The following is a 13,241-nucleotide window of genomic DNA, read 5'->3' on the forward strand; positions in this document are numbered from 1 at the left end:
CATCTTCTGCTGCTCCTTTTGACCATGGTGCAGTGCATCGCCGGCACGCCCATCGCTCCTGCCACCCCCGACGGTGCCACGCCCATCGACGCCCGTGTCTCGGCCGCTGATTTTGGAGCCCAGGACGCCTTCGATGCCGTCGACAGCTCTGCTGAAGCCACGCAATCGCAGGCCAGCGAGGCCGGGTTCAAGGTGAGTCGGGGGTCAAGGGGTCAGTTGCATCCCAGCCGAAGGGCAGCCAAGGTCAGGGGCCTGAAAAATAACACCAAGCTCTTAGTCACACATAACAATAGTGGGATTTTACAACTATATATGATTTGTCTGTTGTCCCAACACATAATGACAGCCATGAAGATTAGGAACATCAAACGATAATAGCAAAAGCTCTTTAAGTTAACTCTCTGATGTTATACAATTGTTTTATAATCAATTTGTAACTCAATTTAAATTTAAAACGCAATATTTTATTATATTATATTATATATTTTTATATCAGAAAAATAAAATAAAAATTAAATTGATAAATTAAAGCATACTTTGTGCCTCTATAAGCTAAATTCGAAGTAATATATTTGTTTGAGTTTATTACTTTATTTTCTTAAATAAAATTATTTAATTTATTTAAATTTATTTATTTTTGAGCAGATCTCTTTGCTGCCGACTCCGGTGAAGACGGCCGAATCGGTGAATCTGGAGCAGGAGGCCATTCCCTCGAAGGTGCTGAGCGTGTACGACAACAGCCAGAAGAAGCTGGCCGATCTGGCCCAGGTAAGTGAGGCCATTTCCCTCATTTCGCACCAGCTGACCCCACTGAAATCGATCCCAGCCCATTCCCATTTTGGACTCGATCAGTGAGCACGAAAAGTACGGCAACAATGGCGACATGTTCGACGGCATCTCGCGATCCATTGTCAACGGTTACGAGGCCTTCTCCAACCTGCTCAACACCTTCATTCAGGTGAGTGCCGAAATTGCGGCGATTGTTTGTGTTTGCTGCCCTTTTTTCCATCGTGGAACCATTCGCACACGCGTTGCATAATATTCCCAGTGCAGTTTGAGTCACTGACTGTCCAACCGCTGACTTCTTTGCCGGTGTTGCACATCTTGAGTTGCTATAAAATAATTGCGGGAAATTACTAGATTAAAATACGGTTTCATCGCCTTTGCATTTGGGCATTTTTTATCGCCATATTTTGATTAAGACTTTACCTGTTTTTTGGTTGATTTTGAATTATTATTAATTTTTAAATTAAAATTCTTCTACAAATATTATTAACATTCAATTAAAATTCATTTTAAACAAAAAATCAACAGAACAATTATATTCCTTGGTGAGAAACAATTGTTTTTAGTTTCCAAGATAACTACAATATTTGCCATTTTTGTGTATTTATCCATAAAAAAGAGTGCAAAAAAGCTAGATTTGTGGGTAAAAAGAAAACCCAGATTGGCAGCACTACCGATTGTTAGCACTGCTTATGCAATTAGTCGTATGTTTATTTTGACCAAGGTCAGTTCCAGCTTTCCCTCTCTTTAACAATCGCTTCCTCTCTCTCTTTCTTCCTCTCTCTTCATCACTTTTCCTCTCAGAAACCTAAAGAGTTGGCGCGCAGCGTGACGAAGGGAATTACCGCCCAATTGGATATCATCGGTGGCAAGTTGGTGGGCCTCTAACGGTATTACACCACCCACTTGAACTGCTTTTTGATTGTAATTTTAATAAATACTTTAATTTATTTGTAACTTAACACGAACATGTTGTGTAGGAATGTATTTCGACATAAATATAAATATATGTATGTATAAATAAAATAATCATACTCATAGTAGTAATAATATTTGTTTTAACTATCTGCTCCCTCTTTCTCCTCTTTGTCTTCGTCTTCTGGGTTTTGTTGCTTTGCGGGCAGTTGCGGTTTCTGCTATCTCGAATACTACATAGTTCCATAAAATAACATAAGTTTAAATGTATAATTATGTATAAACATATAGTTGATATATTGCTTTAGTTAAAGGGTTACGAGCATAATTGGGCCTAAATACCCTTTTGACACTATGTTTTGTGTACTTTTGGCGGATTTTAACTGCTTGCCTGATAAGTATTGTACGCACTGTACCCGGTTTTATGTGTGTTCAGGCCATAAACTATACTACTAGAGAGCACATCACAATATGGATACACCGCTAACTAAACATCTCTGTATATATGTATGTGATTGTGGGAACACTGGGAGCATTATGCCCTGTTCACACTGCCGTTGATGTGAACACGTCATCCTAGCGCCCTTAAATTTTGTTCGATATGTCTTCGCCTACAGATAACAATAAAAAACAAAAAAAAAAATACACTTTCAATTAAATTAATTTTTGGCACATTTCGCAGAATGAATTAGAACCTAAGAGAGTTAACAAAAAAATAGAGATAGATAGAGCGACAGGTGGGGGAAGGGGGTAGCTCCGACCCCCCGATTTAGAAGTTCGCCAAGCACCACAGCATTACAGGCGCGTTCAATCCTCCCAACTGCTAGTGCGGGTTTGGGGATCGATTGAAGGGGAGTACGACTTGTAGGTGTCCGATGCACGCTTGTGTTTCACCGTGCAGAAGAGCAGCATCGAGGTGATCAGTCCGAATAGCTGGACGAAGGCGATCCCGAGTCCCACGGCACCCACCACATTCAGTTGGCCGGTGAACCAGCTCTGCAGCGAGTGGGCACAGCCCTTGTCCCACCACAGCGACGGGTTCTCTGATCTGAAATATATTAAGAAGAACATAATATAACAATTGGAATATTGTATAGAATATAATTAAGAATAAAAGTGTTCCAGGCGAACCGAAAGGATTTAGAAACTAAAATCTCTAGAGGTTTAATATCTTAAATATTTTATAAATTCGAAAGTGCGATACTTTTTGGTGTGGTTTCAAGTCTCTAGGTAAAAGAAATAATACAAAATGAGATTGTTAAAATTAAATGTATGACATTTTTTGGACAGTTTCAAAGAACTACCTATTTTTTGGCTATCTGACACTTTTTTTTCGTAGTTTCCAAGCACTGAACATTATTTTTTTAAATGATTTAACCCAATGAAAATGAAAGAAGAATATCTGCCAAGGAAACAATCTAGATCTAGATTGAGGTCGGTCACCTACCTGCCGCAGTCGGCACGCATCATTCCGTCGCCGGATCCTTCGGTGAGCACCTGGCGCTGGTCGTACAAGGTCCTGCAGCAGGACTCGGGCACCCAGCGCTTTCCCGGCCACGACTGGATGTCGTACCAGTCCTCGTACGAGGACACGCCGCAGCACTCGAACTGTGGATCGATCGGTGGAAAAGGGTCACTTCTGCGATCTCGAACTCGATCTCGATCCCGAAAAGGAAAAGGGAAAGGCGCCACTCACCGACTGCTGCACACTGTCCCAAATGGAGGCCACCGAAGGCGCCACCAAAGATCCCCGATCGCTGGTGTTGTAGTGCCGCTCGATCCCGAAGCGCAGCTCGTTGGCCAAAGTCCGTCCCAATCCGCCGCGGAAAAGAAAGGCGATGGAGCCCACCAGGAACTCGCTCATGAACAGCATCACAATCAGCATGAAGTACTGCGCGGAAAGTGGGAGTAGGGGTATGGCAACGTATGAGTTACACAGAAAAGAAAAATCACTCATACGACATGAGTGCCATTAATAAAACTTCATTTTTATCATTTAATGGAACATACAGTTTTAAAGAAAATTCATATTATAGTATTTAAATTCTTCATTTTATATTTGTATAGTTATAAGAATAAAACAACGGTATCGTATGAGTTGCACATAAAAAGTACTCATACGTCATGAGTGCCACATTTGATATACTTGTAATACATTTTGGAACGCTTTTTTATGATTTAATGGAATAACACCTATGCGATTTCTAAGAAAATATCTTATAAAGGACTTAAATAAAACCAGCAATTTCGAAAGAGTTGAACTTGCTTTATACCAATTAATTTTCTTCCACAGGTGTTTAATATTTCTGATACTTGTAAAATGGTTACAAGAGTAAGTTTGATAGGTTAAAAATCATATGGAGTATATATTTTTTTATATTCCAATTCTTGTTCAATGTTCCTCGCCATTAACTCTTCCTTTCTGATACTTGTTTAATGATGACAGGGGTAAAGTTGAACATTCAGATTAAGCATATTATGTTTTATATTCTAACTTTTGATTAATGTTCCTTTCCTTAGCCCTGCCCCTCCCCCATTTACTCACCAGTACCAGGAGGCAGCGGGACTGCACCCAGGCGCCACAGCAGCCGAAGAAGCTGACCACGAACCCGGTGCCCCCGATGCCCATGAAGATGGTGTCCGCACTCAGGCCGGCGTGTTGGGGCAGCAGGGTGGCGTAGCCCTCGTAGCTCAGACGCAGCCACAGTCCGGCTCCCAAAAACGCACAGCTACACAGCTGCAATGGGTCGAATCGGAAAATGGGAATTGGAAATTAGAAAGGCACTGATTACCATGCAGAATGATCGAAAAGAGAGAGGGAGCTGCAAATTGCTTTGGGTACCACAACTAATTGTGATTAAGAACCCCAAATTTAAATTGTAGGTACAACAAAACGTTTTAATTAAAAGCTTTTACTATTAAGATTAAAAGGTAAAATGTTTATGTGGGCATGGTAAATCAATTTAAAAAGCTGTTAATATGTTAATGAAGCGAAGAGTTATTTTTAGTACTGCTATTTTTGTAAGCTGCATGAAAGCAAAGCATTTTAAATTTTGATTGCAGAAACAGTATACATTAACATTTTGAAGTCAATTACCCGTTAAGTAGGCAATTAATAGTTGTAAAACATTTTTAATACAACCGAAGTACAAACAATTTGCAAATTAAAAAATTTTTATTAAGTTTAACGAACGGTAAGAAGGAGGTAAATGTAAGGATTCAAGCTTAAAAAACTTTTTCTAAATAAATTAAAGTCAATATTTCTGTGTTGAATGAATGCTGATCTACGTATCTATGGGAGAATTTAAACAGCCTGTTTGTTTTCAGCCAGTGTCAGATGGACACAGGCCTTGATTAATTGCCATTGATGCTTCATTTGGTTAAGGATATATATTTCAGAGGTAAAAATCAGATAATTCCACCGATTGGCAGCTGAATGCAGAGTCGTCAATGCCGGAGGCAAAACACAACTGTTGCATGTCCACAAAGGCTGGCATGTGACATGTGGGGAACTTGTAGGGGAAACCGACTGCAAAAAGGCGGCGGAAGCTGCAGCTGCAGATTCAGATTAAAAAAGCTGCAACCAGACTCGCCGCCAAAGTCAAAGTCGAGTTCGAAACTGGAACTGAACTGAACTGAAACCAAAGCCCAAAGCAAAAAGTCAATGACAGGCGCTGTGACAATGCAACATGCCGTCACAAAAGACACTTCCGCTGCAGACGACGGCGGCAAAGTTATTTCTCTGATTAGCTGCTCTACCTTCTGATTCTGATTCTGATTCCGATTCTCATTCTCATTCCGATTCTGATTCTATATGTTTACGCTCTGTTACTGATGCTGCATATCCGTCGTCACTCTCTGCACTTGGGAAAAATAGTCAAGATGTGTCCACTCACCAAAGAAATGTTGAATTATCAACCAAAAAATGAAATCATTAAAAAATAATAAAGCAAAAATTAGATCTGTTTAATCTATGTCTCAGTTTACTGTTTAAGAAATTGTCATGCTTTTAAAAACTGCTACAAAATAATAATCATGATTTTTATTTGTTTGCTACATTTAACCAATAAACAATTTCTATTTATTATTATTCAATCATGGTTAAAGAATTTCAAGTGTTAAAATTTAAATAACTTACCCATAGAATGATGTTGAGCCAGCAAAAGGTGCGGCGTATGCATGTATAGCCGGCATTGCCCATCGCGGGATCTGAAATTAGAAAAGAAGACTTCAGTCAGGGCTATATTACCTCAAGGCCCTTTAATATTTCATATACCCCCCGTTTCAACATAAATTTTGCGCGACAGTAGTGTTTTCTAGCTATCAAGCGAGCGATTTGGGTTCCCAATTGACTGAAGGTTCACATAAATAACATATATTTATATTTCTTTATTAATATTATTTTTGGATTTCATTGGCATTTCCTTTTGTCTATGCCATGTAACTGGAGTACCGAGTGTACCGAGTGTACCGCGTGTGTGTGTGCCACCGCAGCGGGGGCGTTTAGTTAGGCAATTGCAGCTGCGGCTGCACATGCACAAATGTCCACACATGGATGGGCACTCGTTTATGCAAATATTTCGTATGATTGAATGAAAACAATAACTAAACAAACAAATAATAAAATTAAAAGCAGCAGTGGACGCAATGTCCATGGTCACCGAAGCATATGACAGATAAATGGATGTCCTCCTCTGTTTATTTGAACTGAGTATGTCTAAAAAGCATTCAGGGCTAACAATTATTTAATCAAAATTATTTTTCCATTTCCTTTGAAAACAAATAACAAACAAGCATTACAAAATAATTACATTATCCAACAACTGCAAGAAAGTTATGGTACCTTTAGAAGAACAATCACCATTGAATTAGTTCATCGTATTACGCTGAACATAATCAATAATCCTATCTGCAACATTGCAAAAGTGTAGAGAATCAAGGGGCGAATTACTATTGCCGAAATTACCATTCTTCTTCACTTTCATGGGAAAGAATTGCCATCATGCAAATGATCACATGTTTTGTTGCAATCGAGCTGCATGGATCTGGGAAAATTCGTGTTCGACCACAAAATAGATTGCGTGTGAGCTAGCAATGAAATGAAAATGAAAATGAAGAAGTAAAATAGGGTTTATTTTGAAATATACTGCCGGCGATAAAGAGTTTTAACAGATTAATTATACTGCTTGAAGGATACAGCGAATTAAAAATTCAACAAAAATTGTAATCTTAAATGGTTTTAATTAACCTCGTTGATAAGAAGATGAGACACTGGCCCTAGGCTAAACTTTTGTTTTTAAAGTAAATGGTTGGATGTTAAGGATGGTGTAAACAAAGCAAATTTATTTCTTGAGTTTTAATATTCTGCCTAAAAATATACAAAATGAATTTCCAGCCAACCTCGTTAATGGATCTGAACTTGAAATCCCAGAGGAGCACCCGACTCCTAATCTCGATCCTCCCACACGTTAATGCAACCCCTTCGCACTCGCACTCGGACTCGGACTCGGATTCGGATTCGGGTTTGGATTTGGAATGCCTAGCTTGAGGGTCGAGAGCTGCGCTATCCACTATATAATTGAAATAACTATCATCCGTCCGCCCCCCGAACATAATAATGAAATAGTGCAAATAATAAGCGGGAATGGGCGGGGTAATGGCTCTGCTCTGGGCTGCGATGTCCAGGGCTGTCCAGTTCGCATGGCTGTGGCCTTTTTTCAGTCCAGTTCCCATTACTACTGCGATTACCATTCCCAGTTTGTCGTCTCCAAGTGCGAACAATTGCACAAGGCACACAGAAACACAGCAACACAAAAACACAGCAACAGAAAAACACAGCAACACAGCAACACAGAAACAGCAACAACGAGAGCAACTGTCGCTCGCTTATTTTCCAATTTAACTCAATAACGCGGACTGGCTTAATGGCATTTGACGCTGAAAATTTGCGATTTACCCACCCACCATTCCCCACCGTTCCCATCTACACACCACACAGCACAACTACACAGTATACAGTACACACTACACACTACACACTACACACCATATGCCCTATACACTATACACTATCCACCGTCCACATTTATCATAATTCGAGTAGCTGGATCTGGGATGCTGATGCTGCGGATGTGGCAGAGTGATTTATGCCCGGGGAAATGCTGCCAGCTTAATTCTCAAATTGTTTCCATTTACCCAAAAGCTTAGAAAATTGCCATTAGATATTCGCAAAATTAATAGCAAAACTAATAAATTTGTTAGCTTCTTTTTGGTTTTCAGTCGCAAATTGAAGTGTGGTATTAAATGCCCTTTCTTGATTGAAATGCATTTAACCCAATTCAAATGTGTTTGTTTTTGGATGCATTGATATATACAAATTAACATAAATTTTGAGCATTTTAATTTTATTGCTAATTTAGAAAAGTAAGTAGAAATAAGATATCATTGGGAATGTGGAATGTCTTAACTATTTTAATAGGTCCCTCTGGTGAAACCACAAGTTACAATGCCAAGTTGGTAATTTCTTTTCGAAAGAAAGCTGTCCCTTAAATTCTATTAATACCATAAAATGAAAGAAAGAAATCGTTGGACTCAAGCAAAATCCGTAAATTTTAAAGTGAAAGATTAAATGGTTAAATTTAAAAGTTTTATGATGGCAAAGCATAAAAGACCTCTTTTTAAATAAAAGTTATTTAAAATGGGAGCACACATGTTTAATATTTCATAATATCCAAACAAAGAAAACAAAAGACTAAAAGATTTAACAGGCAAAAGAAAGATACTACTTTGGGTATTTGAATCAAAAAGGGCTTTGAATTCTTTGCTGAACTTTAAATAAAAGTTACTGAAAATGGGAACACAGTGTGTAATATGTTTGGTAATGTACAAACAAAGATCACAAAAGATCAGCGGAGGAAGACACTTAGAGAGTACTGTACAGTGGAAACCAGTAAGTAAACTTGGTATTGCGCAGATCCGCCAACTAACAACAACAACTTTAGCAACAAGATCAGTCGCTCTGAAAAAAGATTTTCACCATCTGACCATTGAGACCTCCCCTTAATGTTGTTGTTTTTTGTTGATTCTGTTGTTGTTGTTGTTGTTGTGGGTCTTTCAAAGTGTCGTCCACGAAAAGTTTTCTCTTTTTTTGTTGTAGCTTTTTAGTGTTGTTATTGTTGGTTTTCGGGCCGATCGGCCAATCTATGTATTTATACTTTGTTTGTGCCCCATTGCCGCATTTCTTTTCAGTTGCAAATTACTTCAAGTTGCTATTTGTTGTTTGTTGTTAGTTGTTAGTTGTTTGTTGCTTGCTGTTCGCTGTTTGCTTTCAATCTGGTTTTTGTGGCTGTTGCTGCTGCTGTCAATAAACTGCAAAGTTCGTTGTTATTGTCACTGCATCGGTTTTCTTTATGCTATATAAATTGTTTGGCCCTGCAAGAAGGACATTTACATTGGCTATGTGGTCGGGATTTGTCGTTATCGGGATTATCGCTGTTTTCAACGTATTTTCGTTCGCACTGGTTAACACAGATATAAACTCGAAAAAAAAACAAAACTGAGACACTTTGTGCAAGAATTTCCGATTTTTTGCTATTCGTTCACTTGGTTCTGCACTTCTGAGTCGGATAAGATCGGATCGTATCGGATCGTATCGGATGGGATGGGATCTCTGGAATTTCTGTGCGCTCGCCGCGGTTGTTCAAATAAACTGACAATTCTGCACGATGTCAGTTGAAAATAGTCAAGAAGCAGCCGAAGTGGCACGAACGTCCAGCCGAAGTGGCTTCGGTGGCAACTTGTAATGCACTGCACAAAATATTGTATATGCCCCACAATTAAAATGTTCATAGCTTATTTTTTTTGTTTTGGCGCTGCCTAAAGATTTCTTAGATTTCGTTTAGTTTCAAACGTTTTAAAAATTATTTTGACAAAACTTATAAGTATTATTTTATCTCAGATTGGTACCACCAAGTTGCAACTTGTCACAAAATAGGTAATACAAAAATTTGTTGTATTATTTATTTGTATCAAAACATTTATGGTTTACCTTGAACTTTTTTGTTGTTTATATTGAGGGACATTAGAAGGTTATTAAAGCCACTGGCATGAAAATAACAATTTTACACACTCTACTTTATGTAAATATTCGCTGTTGATAAGAAAATGTAACCCACAATAATTGCACTTATATATATGAATGTGGTTCTCTCCAAATGTTTTAAACTATATGATTAATTTAAGTACTTGAAATAGGTAGCTGATTTAAGTACCTGATTTAAATCGACATTCTAGAATTAAAAGTAAATCAAAGTATTGTAGCGTAAAACAGCAAAATATGTACCCATTAAGAAATAAATCAATTATTTTTAGCATAAGGGTTATTTCAAAAACATAAAAAAAATACCCCAAGTCTTTCTGCGCTTGGCTTATCACAGCGATTTTTTAAAGTGTATTAATTGGTGACAGTTGCACCGAGACCGTCTCTCTGAGAGAGCAAAACACTGGGAGAATTGGGGAGTACGTGAGGCCTCAAAAGAGCGAAGCGCCCGCCGTCTGCATACTTTATGAATGAGATTTATGTTTAGATTTCAGTGTCACGTTTTGATCCACATTTCGGCCTAAGCACCACAGAAAAAAGCTGAAAACAAAACAAGAAGTACAATAAACGATTCAAAAGCTGTGTGCGAATGGAGAGATTTCAAATGAAAACGACGGGAAGTGGAAGTGGTCAGCACGCATACGCCGTGTGTGCAGCTGTTGCAGTCCGACATGACGTCACAGATTACGCTACGGATTACGGCCAACAATCGGCTGTTTTGCGATCTCTGGCTGCCACCTTGATTGAAATAAAAAAAAAAAACCAAGTCTCTAAAATACAACAATATTGGTATCACTACTTGCACTATCATCCTATCACGTAGGGCAAAAAGGGGTTAACGAACCCTCGCCAAGTTAACAGACAAAAGGTAGAAATAAATAAATAAATTAGCCAAAACATAAAATCGATGACGTCTTTATGATCAAAACAAAGAAATCAAATATGCGAAATTAAAAAATAAAGTTGTTAAAGCTCCAAAAGAAAAATCTCTTAATTTCTTTTAAAAATAACATTATTTAAAGATTTTTTAAGAGATACGATTACAATTGCAAAAAATGCAAATAATTTATTAATATTTCAATTATCATTAATGGTTTGTCTGAATGCGAATTGCATTTCTAACTTCCGGGAATCCCACTGTTGATTTGCAAAAGATTTTCCACATATTTCAAGAGCCACACATTATTTATGATTATTTTTGTGTGAAATTCGCAAAACATTTGTTCATACTCTTTGGCTACCAAAATGCTGATGGTGGCAGTCCCAAAGAAGTTTCGTTGTGGAGTTGCATAATCCAAAAATCCAAAAAAAAAAATCATTATTAGTTGTGCCATAACGGAGGCAGCAGAAAAGAAAATAAACAATCCATCGACTTATCGACACAAACTTCGCGTTGCGTGATATCAAACTTAGCATAAATGAAAGTAGAGAAACGAAACTCCATCGGAACTGCCACATAAAAATGCGTTTCTGCAGAATGTATAAAACTAGCACAATGAAAGGTATAATGAAACGAATTTCTCGTCTTACCTGATATACCAAAATATTGCTGAAATATGGTTTGTTGTGAAAAACAATTTTGTTTGTAAAAAAAACTATATTTAAAAAACTTCGGCCATTCCATTAAAGAAATATTACAGCTGAAACACTGTGAACAAATGTGACATAGTCTTTAAGTGGGTTTTGGAACCTTTTACATGTCATAAAAAAATATTATATTAAAGAGCTTCCTAAGTTTTATATGTGTATGCAAACAGTGTCTTACAGTTTTTTTAGGAATTATTTGTGTTACAAATGTATTGACATTATTATTTATATACAAAATATATAGCTTTTACAAAACATAACAGTTTATGATGTCTTTGTTGCTTTTTTATGTGGCTTAAGTTGTGCAAAAAAACAGCCTGGTGTACCGATATTACTTCACTGTGCACTCGAAAAAAAAAGGAGATTACAAGTCTATGACAATGAGGCAAGAGTAAGAGTTATCCAAGATGTGCACAAGCTCACTTGTCCTTGCGCAGCTTCTGGCTGGACAGTTCAATGGCGTCCAGCCAGAGCTTGAGTTCCTCGGGCTTCTCCGGTCGCTGGGCGGTCTCCGGATAGGTCTTCAGCACCTCTAGCACGTTGCAGTTGGTGATGTTCTGCTTGGACATGGCCACCGCCCGCACAAAGCCGTCGGAGAGGGTGACGAACTGCTGCTCCAGGTAGATGGCCTTGTCGTCCCACCAGACCAGCTTGGTCTGGATCTTGTACGGGTGGAAGATGGGGATGGTGCGGCGGTAGCGCACGCTGCTGGCTCCCTGGACCGCTCCACCGCGGCGATCGCGGATCCGCTCGTACAGGCCCGTCAGCGCGTAGAAGTGGAAGCGGGCGAAGTCCAGCTCGCGCAGGTACCGCGCGTTGTTCATGTGCCGGATGAAGATGTCCACGTCCTGCGAGGTGCACAGCCCGTAGATCGTCGTGGTGTCCGTCACCTTGCGCTTCCGCTGGAACAGCCGACCGGCGAACACCGTGAACACGCAGCGGATGAAGTAGTTGACATCCCAGATCACGTACAGGATCAGCAGCACCACCAGCCACGACATCTCGGTATCTTTAGCTTTACTCTGTTCCCACTGAAAAGACTACAGGGAAAACACGTTAGCGACAGCGAAAGTTTCCACTACACAGCACAAAAATAGTTGGGATAAACTATTGATTGCAGGCAAGAGGTAAAGAAAAATGAAAAAATGTTGCTTATTATTTTGTGATGGATTAATAAAAAACGTTATATATTATAAAAAGCTAAAACTTATATTTAAGACTCTTGCAAATGCAATTTTCAACATATCTTCAAGCTAGGGTAATAATATTAAAGTTTATTATCATAATAATTTAGTATATTGTGAAAAATAAGAATATTTGTTTAAGCTGGAAACAATAAAAAAAATATGTACACTTTCAAAAGCAATTTTAAATAATTCACTTTAAATAGTCGTATTACATTATATTGCTTATTTGATTGCTCAAAGTTATAACAATTTTATGTAGCTATGACAATATCCAAAAGATGTGGCATTGATTTTTATTAGTGCATCAGACTTTGGCACTGATTTACCGGATCGCCAAAGTCCGTTGCCGCGGGAGTCAAGTGTATGGGTTGACCCCTTCGCCAAGCAGCTGGAAATACCAATACCAATGCAAATACATCTACTTACATGTGCAGTCGGTCGTTCAGCTCAGCCAAACACACTAACAACAAGCGGGACGAGCGGCGAGGGCGGTACAGGTGCAGGCGGCAAAAGCGGGCGGAGCGGTACGCGACAACACAACCGTTGACTAAGCAAGGCCACAGACGACTGAAGACCGCAGATTGAAGACTGCAGACTGTAGACTGCAGACTGTAGACTGAAGAGTGCCGAAGGCGACGCAGCGCCGAAGCAGAAGAAAGCAACATACT

General features: G+C 38.9%; 3 protein-coding genes across 5 annotated transcripts; 1 reads left to right on the forward strand and 2 right to left on the reverse strand.

The window, feature by feature from the left end:
- Positions 1-3: 3 nt before the first annotated feature.
- Positions 4-2,156, forward strand: LOC128264943 (uncharacterized; the record flags this gene model as incomplete). The annotated part of the gene is made up of 4 exons (XM_053000668.1): positions 4-192; positions 646-768; positions 827-958; positions 1,591-2,156. Coding segments are annotated over 4 exons (528 nt in total), but the record flags the coding sequence as incomplete, so codon positions are not given.
- Positions 2,157-2,303: 147 nt separating this feature from the next.
- Positions 2,304-9,415, reverse strand: LOC128264942 (tetraspanin-9). Of its 2 annotated transcripts, none has more exons than XM_053000666.1 (6): positions 9,152-9,415; positions 5,840-5,910; positions 4,247-4,438; positions 3,398-3,592; positions 3,149-3,309; positions 2,304-2,749 (listed from the first exon to the last, which is right to left on the reverse strand). In XM_053000666.1, the coding sequence occupies exons 2-6, from the start codon at positions 5,900-5,902 to the stop codon at positions 2,509-2,511; spliced, it is 852 nt and encodes a 283-aa protein (XP_052856626.1). In that variant the 5' UTR covers positions 5,903-5,910; positions 9,152-9,415; the 3' UTR covers positions 2,304-2,508. The 2 variants fall into 2 exon arrangements, with proteins under 2 accessions (XP_052856626.1, XP_052856627.1); XM_053000667.1 differs by lacking the exon at positions 9,152-9,415 and adding an exon at positions 7,102-7,231.
- Positions 9,416-11,416: 2,001 nt separating this feature from the next.
- On the reverse strand, positions 11,417-13,197 carry LOC128264963 (protein THEM6). 2 transcript variants are annotated; one of them, XM_053000706.1, is made up of 2 exons: positions 12,990-13,197; positions 11,417-12,426 (listed from the first exon to the last, which is right to left on the reverse strand). In XM_053000706.1, the coding sequence occupies exon 2, from the start codon at positions 12,385-12,387 to the stop codon at positions 11,806-11,808; it is 582 nt and encodes a 193-aa protein (XP_052856666.1). In that variant the 5' UTR covers positions 12,388-12,426; positions 12,990-13,197; the 3' UTR covers positions 11,417-11,805. The 2 variants fall into 2 exon arrangements, with proteins under 2 accessions (XP_052856666.1, XP_052856665.1); XM_053000705.1 differs by having other exon boundaries at positions 11,422-12,426; positions 13,000-13,195.
- Between the last annotated feature and the right edge of the window lie 44 nt (positions 13,198-13,241).

The sequence above is a fragment of the Drosophila gunungcola genome, unplaced genomic scaffold (genome assembly GCF_025200985.1).
Source record: "Drosophila gunungcola strain Sukarami unplaced genomic scaffold, Dgunungcola_SK_2 000086F, whole genome shotgun sequence".
NCBI lineage: Eukaryota > Metazoa > Arthropoda > Insecta > Diptera > Drosophilidae > Drosophila > Drosophila gunungcola.

Excerpts from the sequence above, each read along its gene's own strand:
- LOC128264942 (XM_053000666.1), bottom strand. The coding sequence starts at position 5,902 with ATGGGCAATGCCGGCTATACATGCATACGCCGCACCTTTTGCTGGCTC. Across the intron at positions 4,439-5,839 it reads GGCTCAACATCATTCTATGG|CTGTGTAGCTGTGCGTTTTT; the intron begins GTAAGTTATTTA and ends GACCCATTGCAG. Across the intron at positions 3,593-4,246 it reads CCCGCTGCCTCCTGGTACTG|TACTTCATGCTGATTGTGAT; the intron begins GTGAGTAAATGG and ends CTTTCCGCGCAG.
- LOC128264963 (XM_053000706.1), bottom strand. The coding sequence starts at position 12,387 with ATGTCGTGGCTGGTGGTGCTGCTGATCCTGTACGTGATCTGGGATGTC.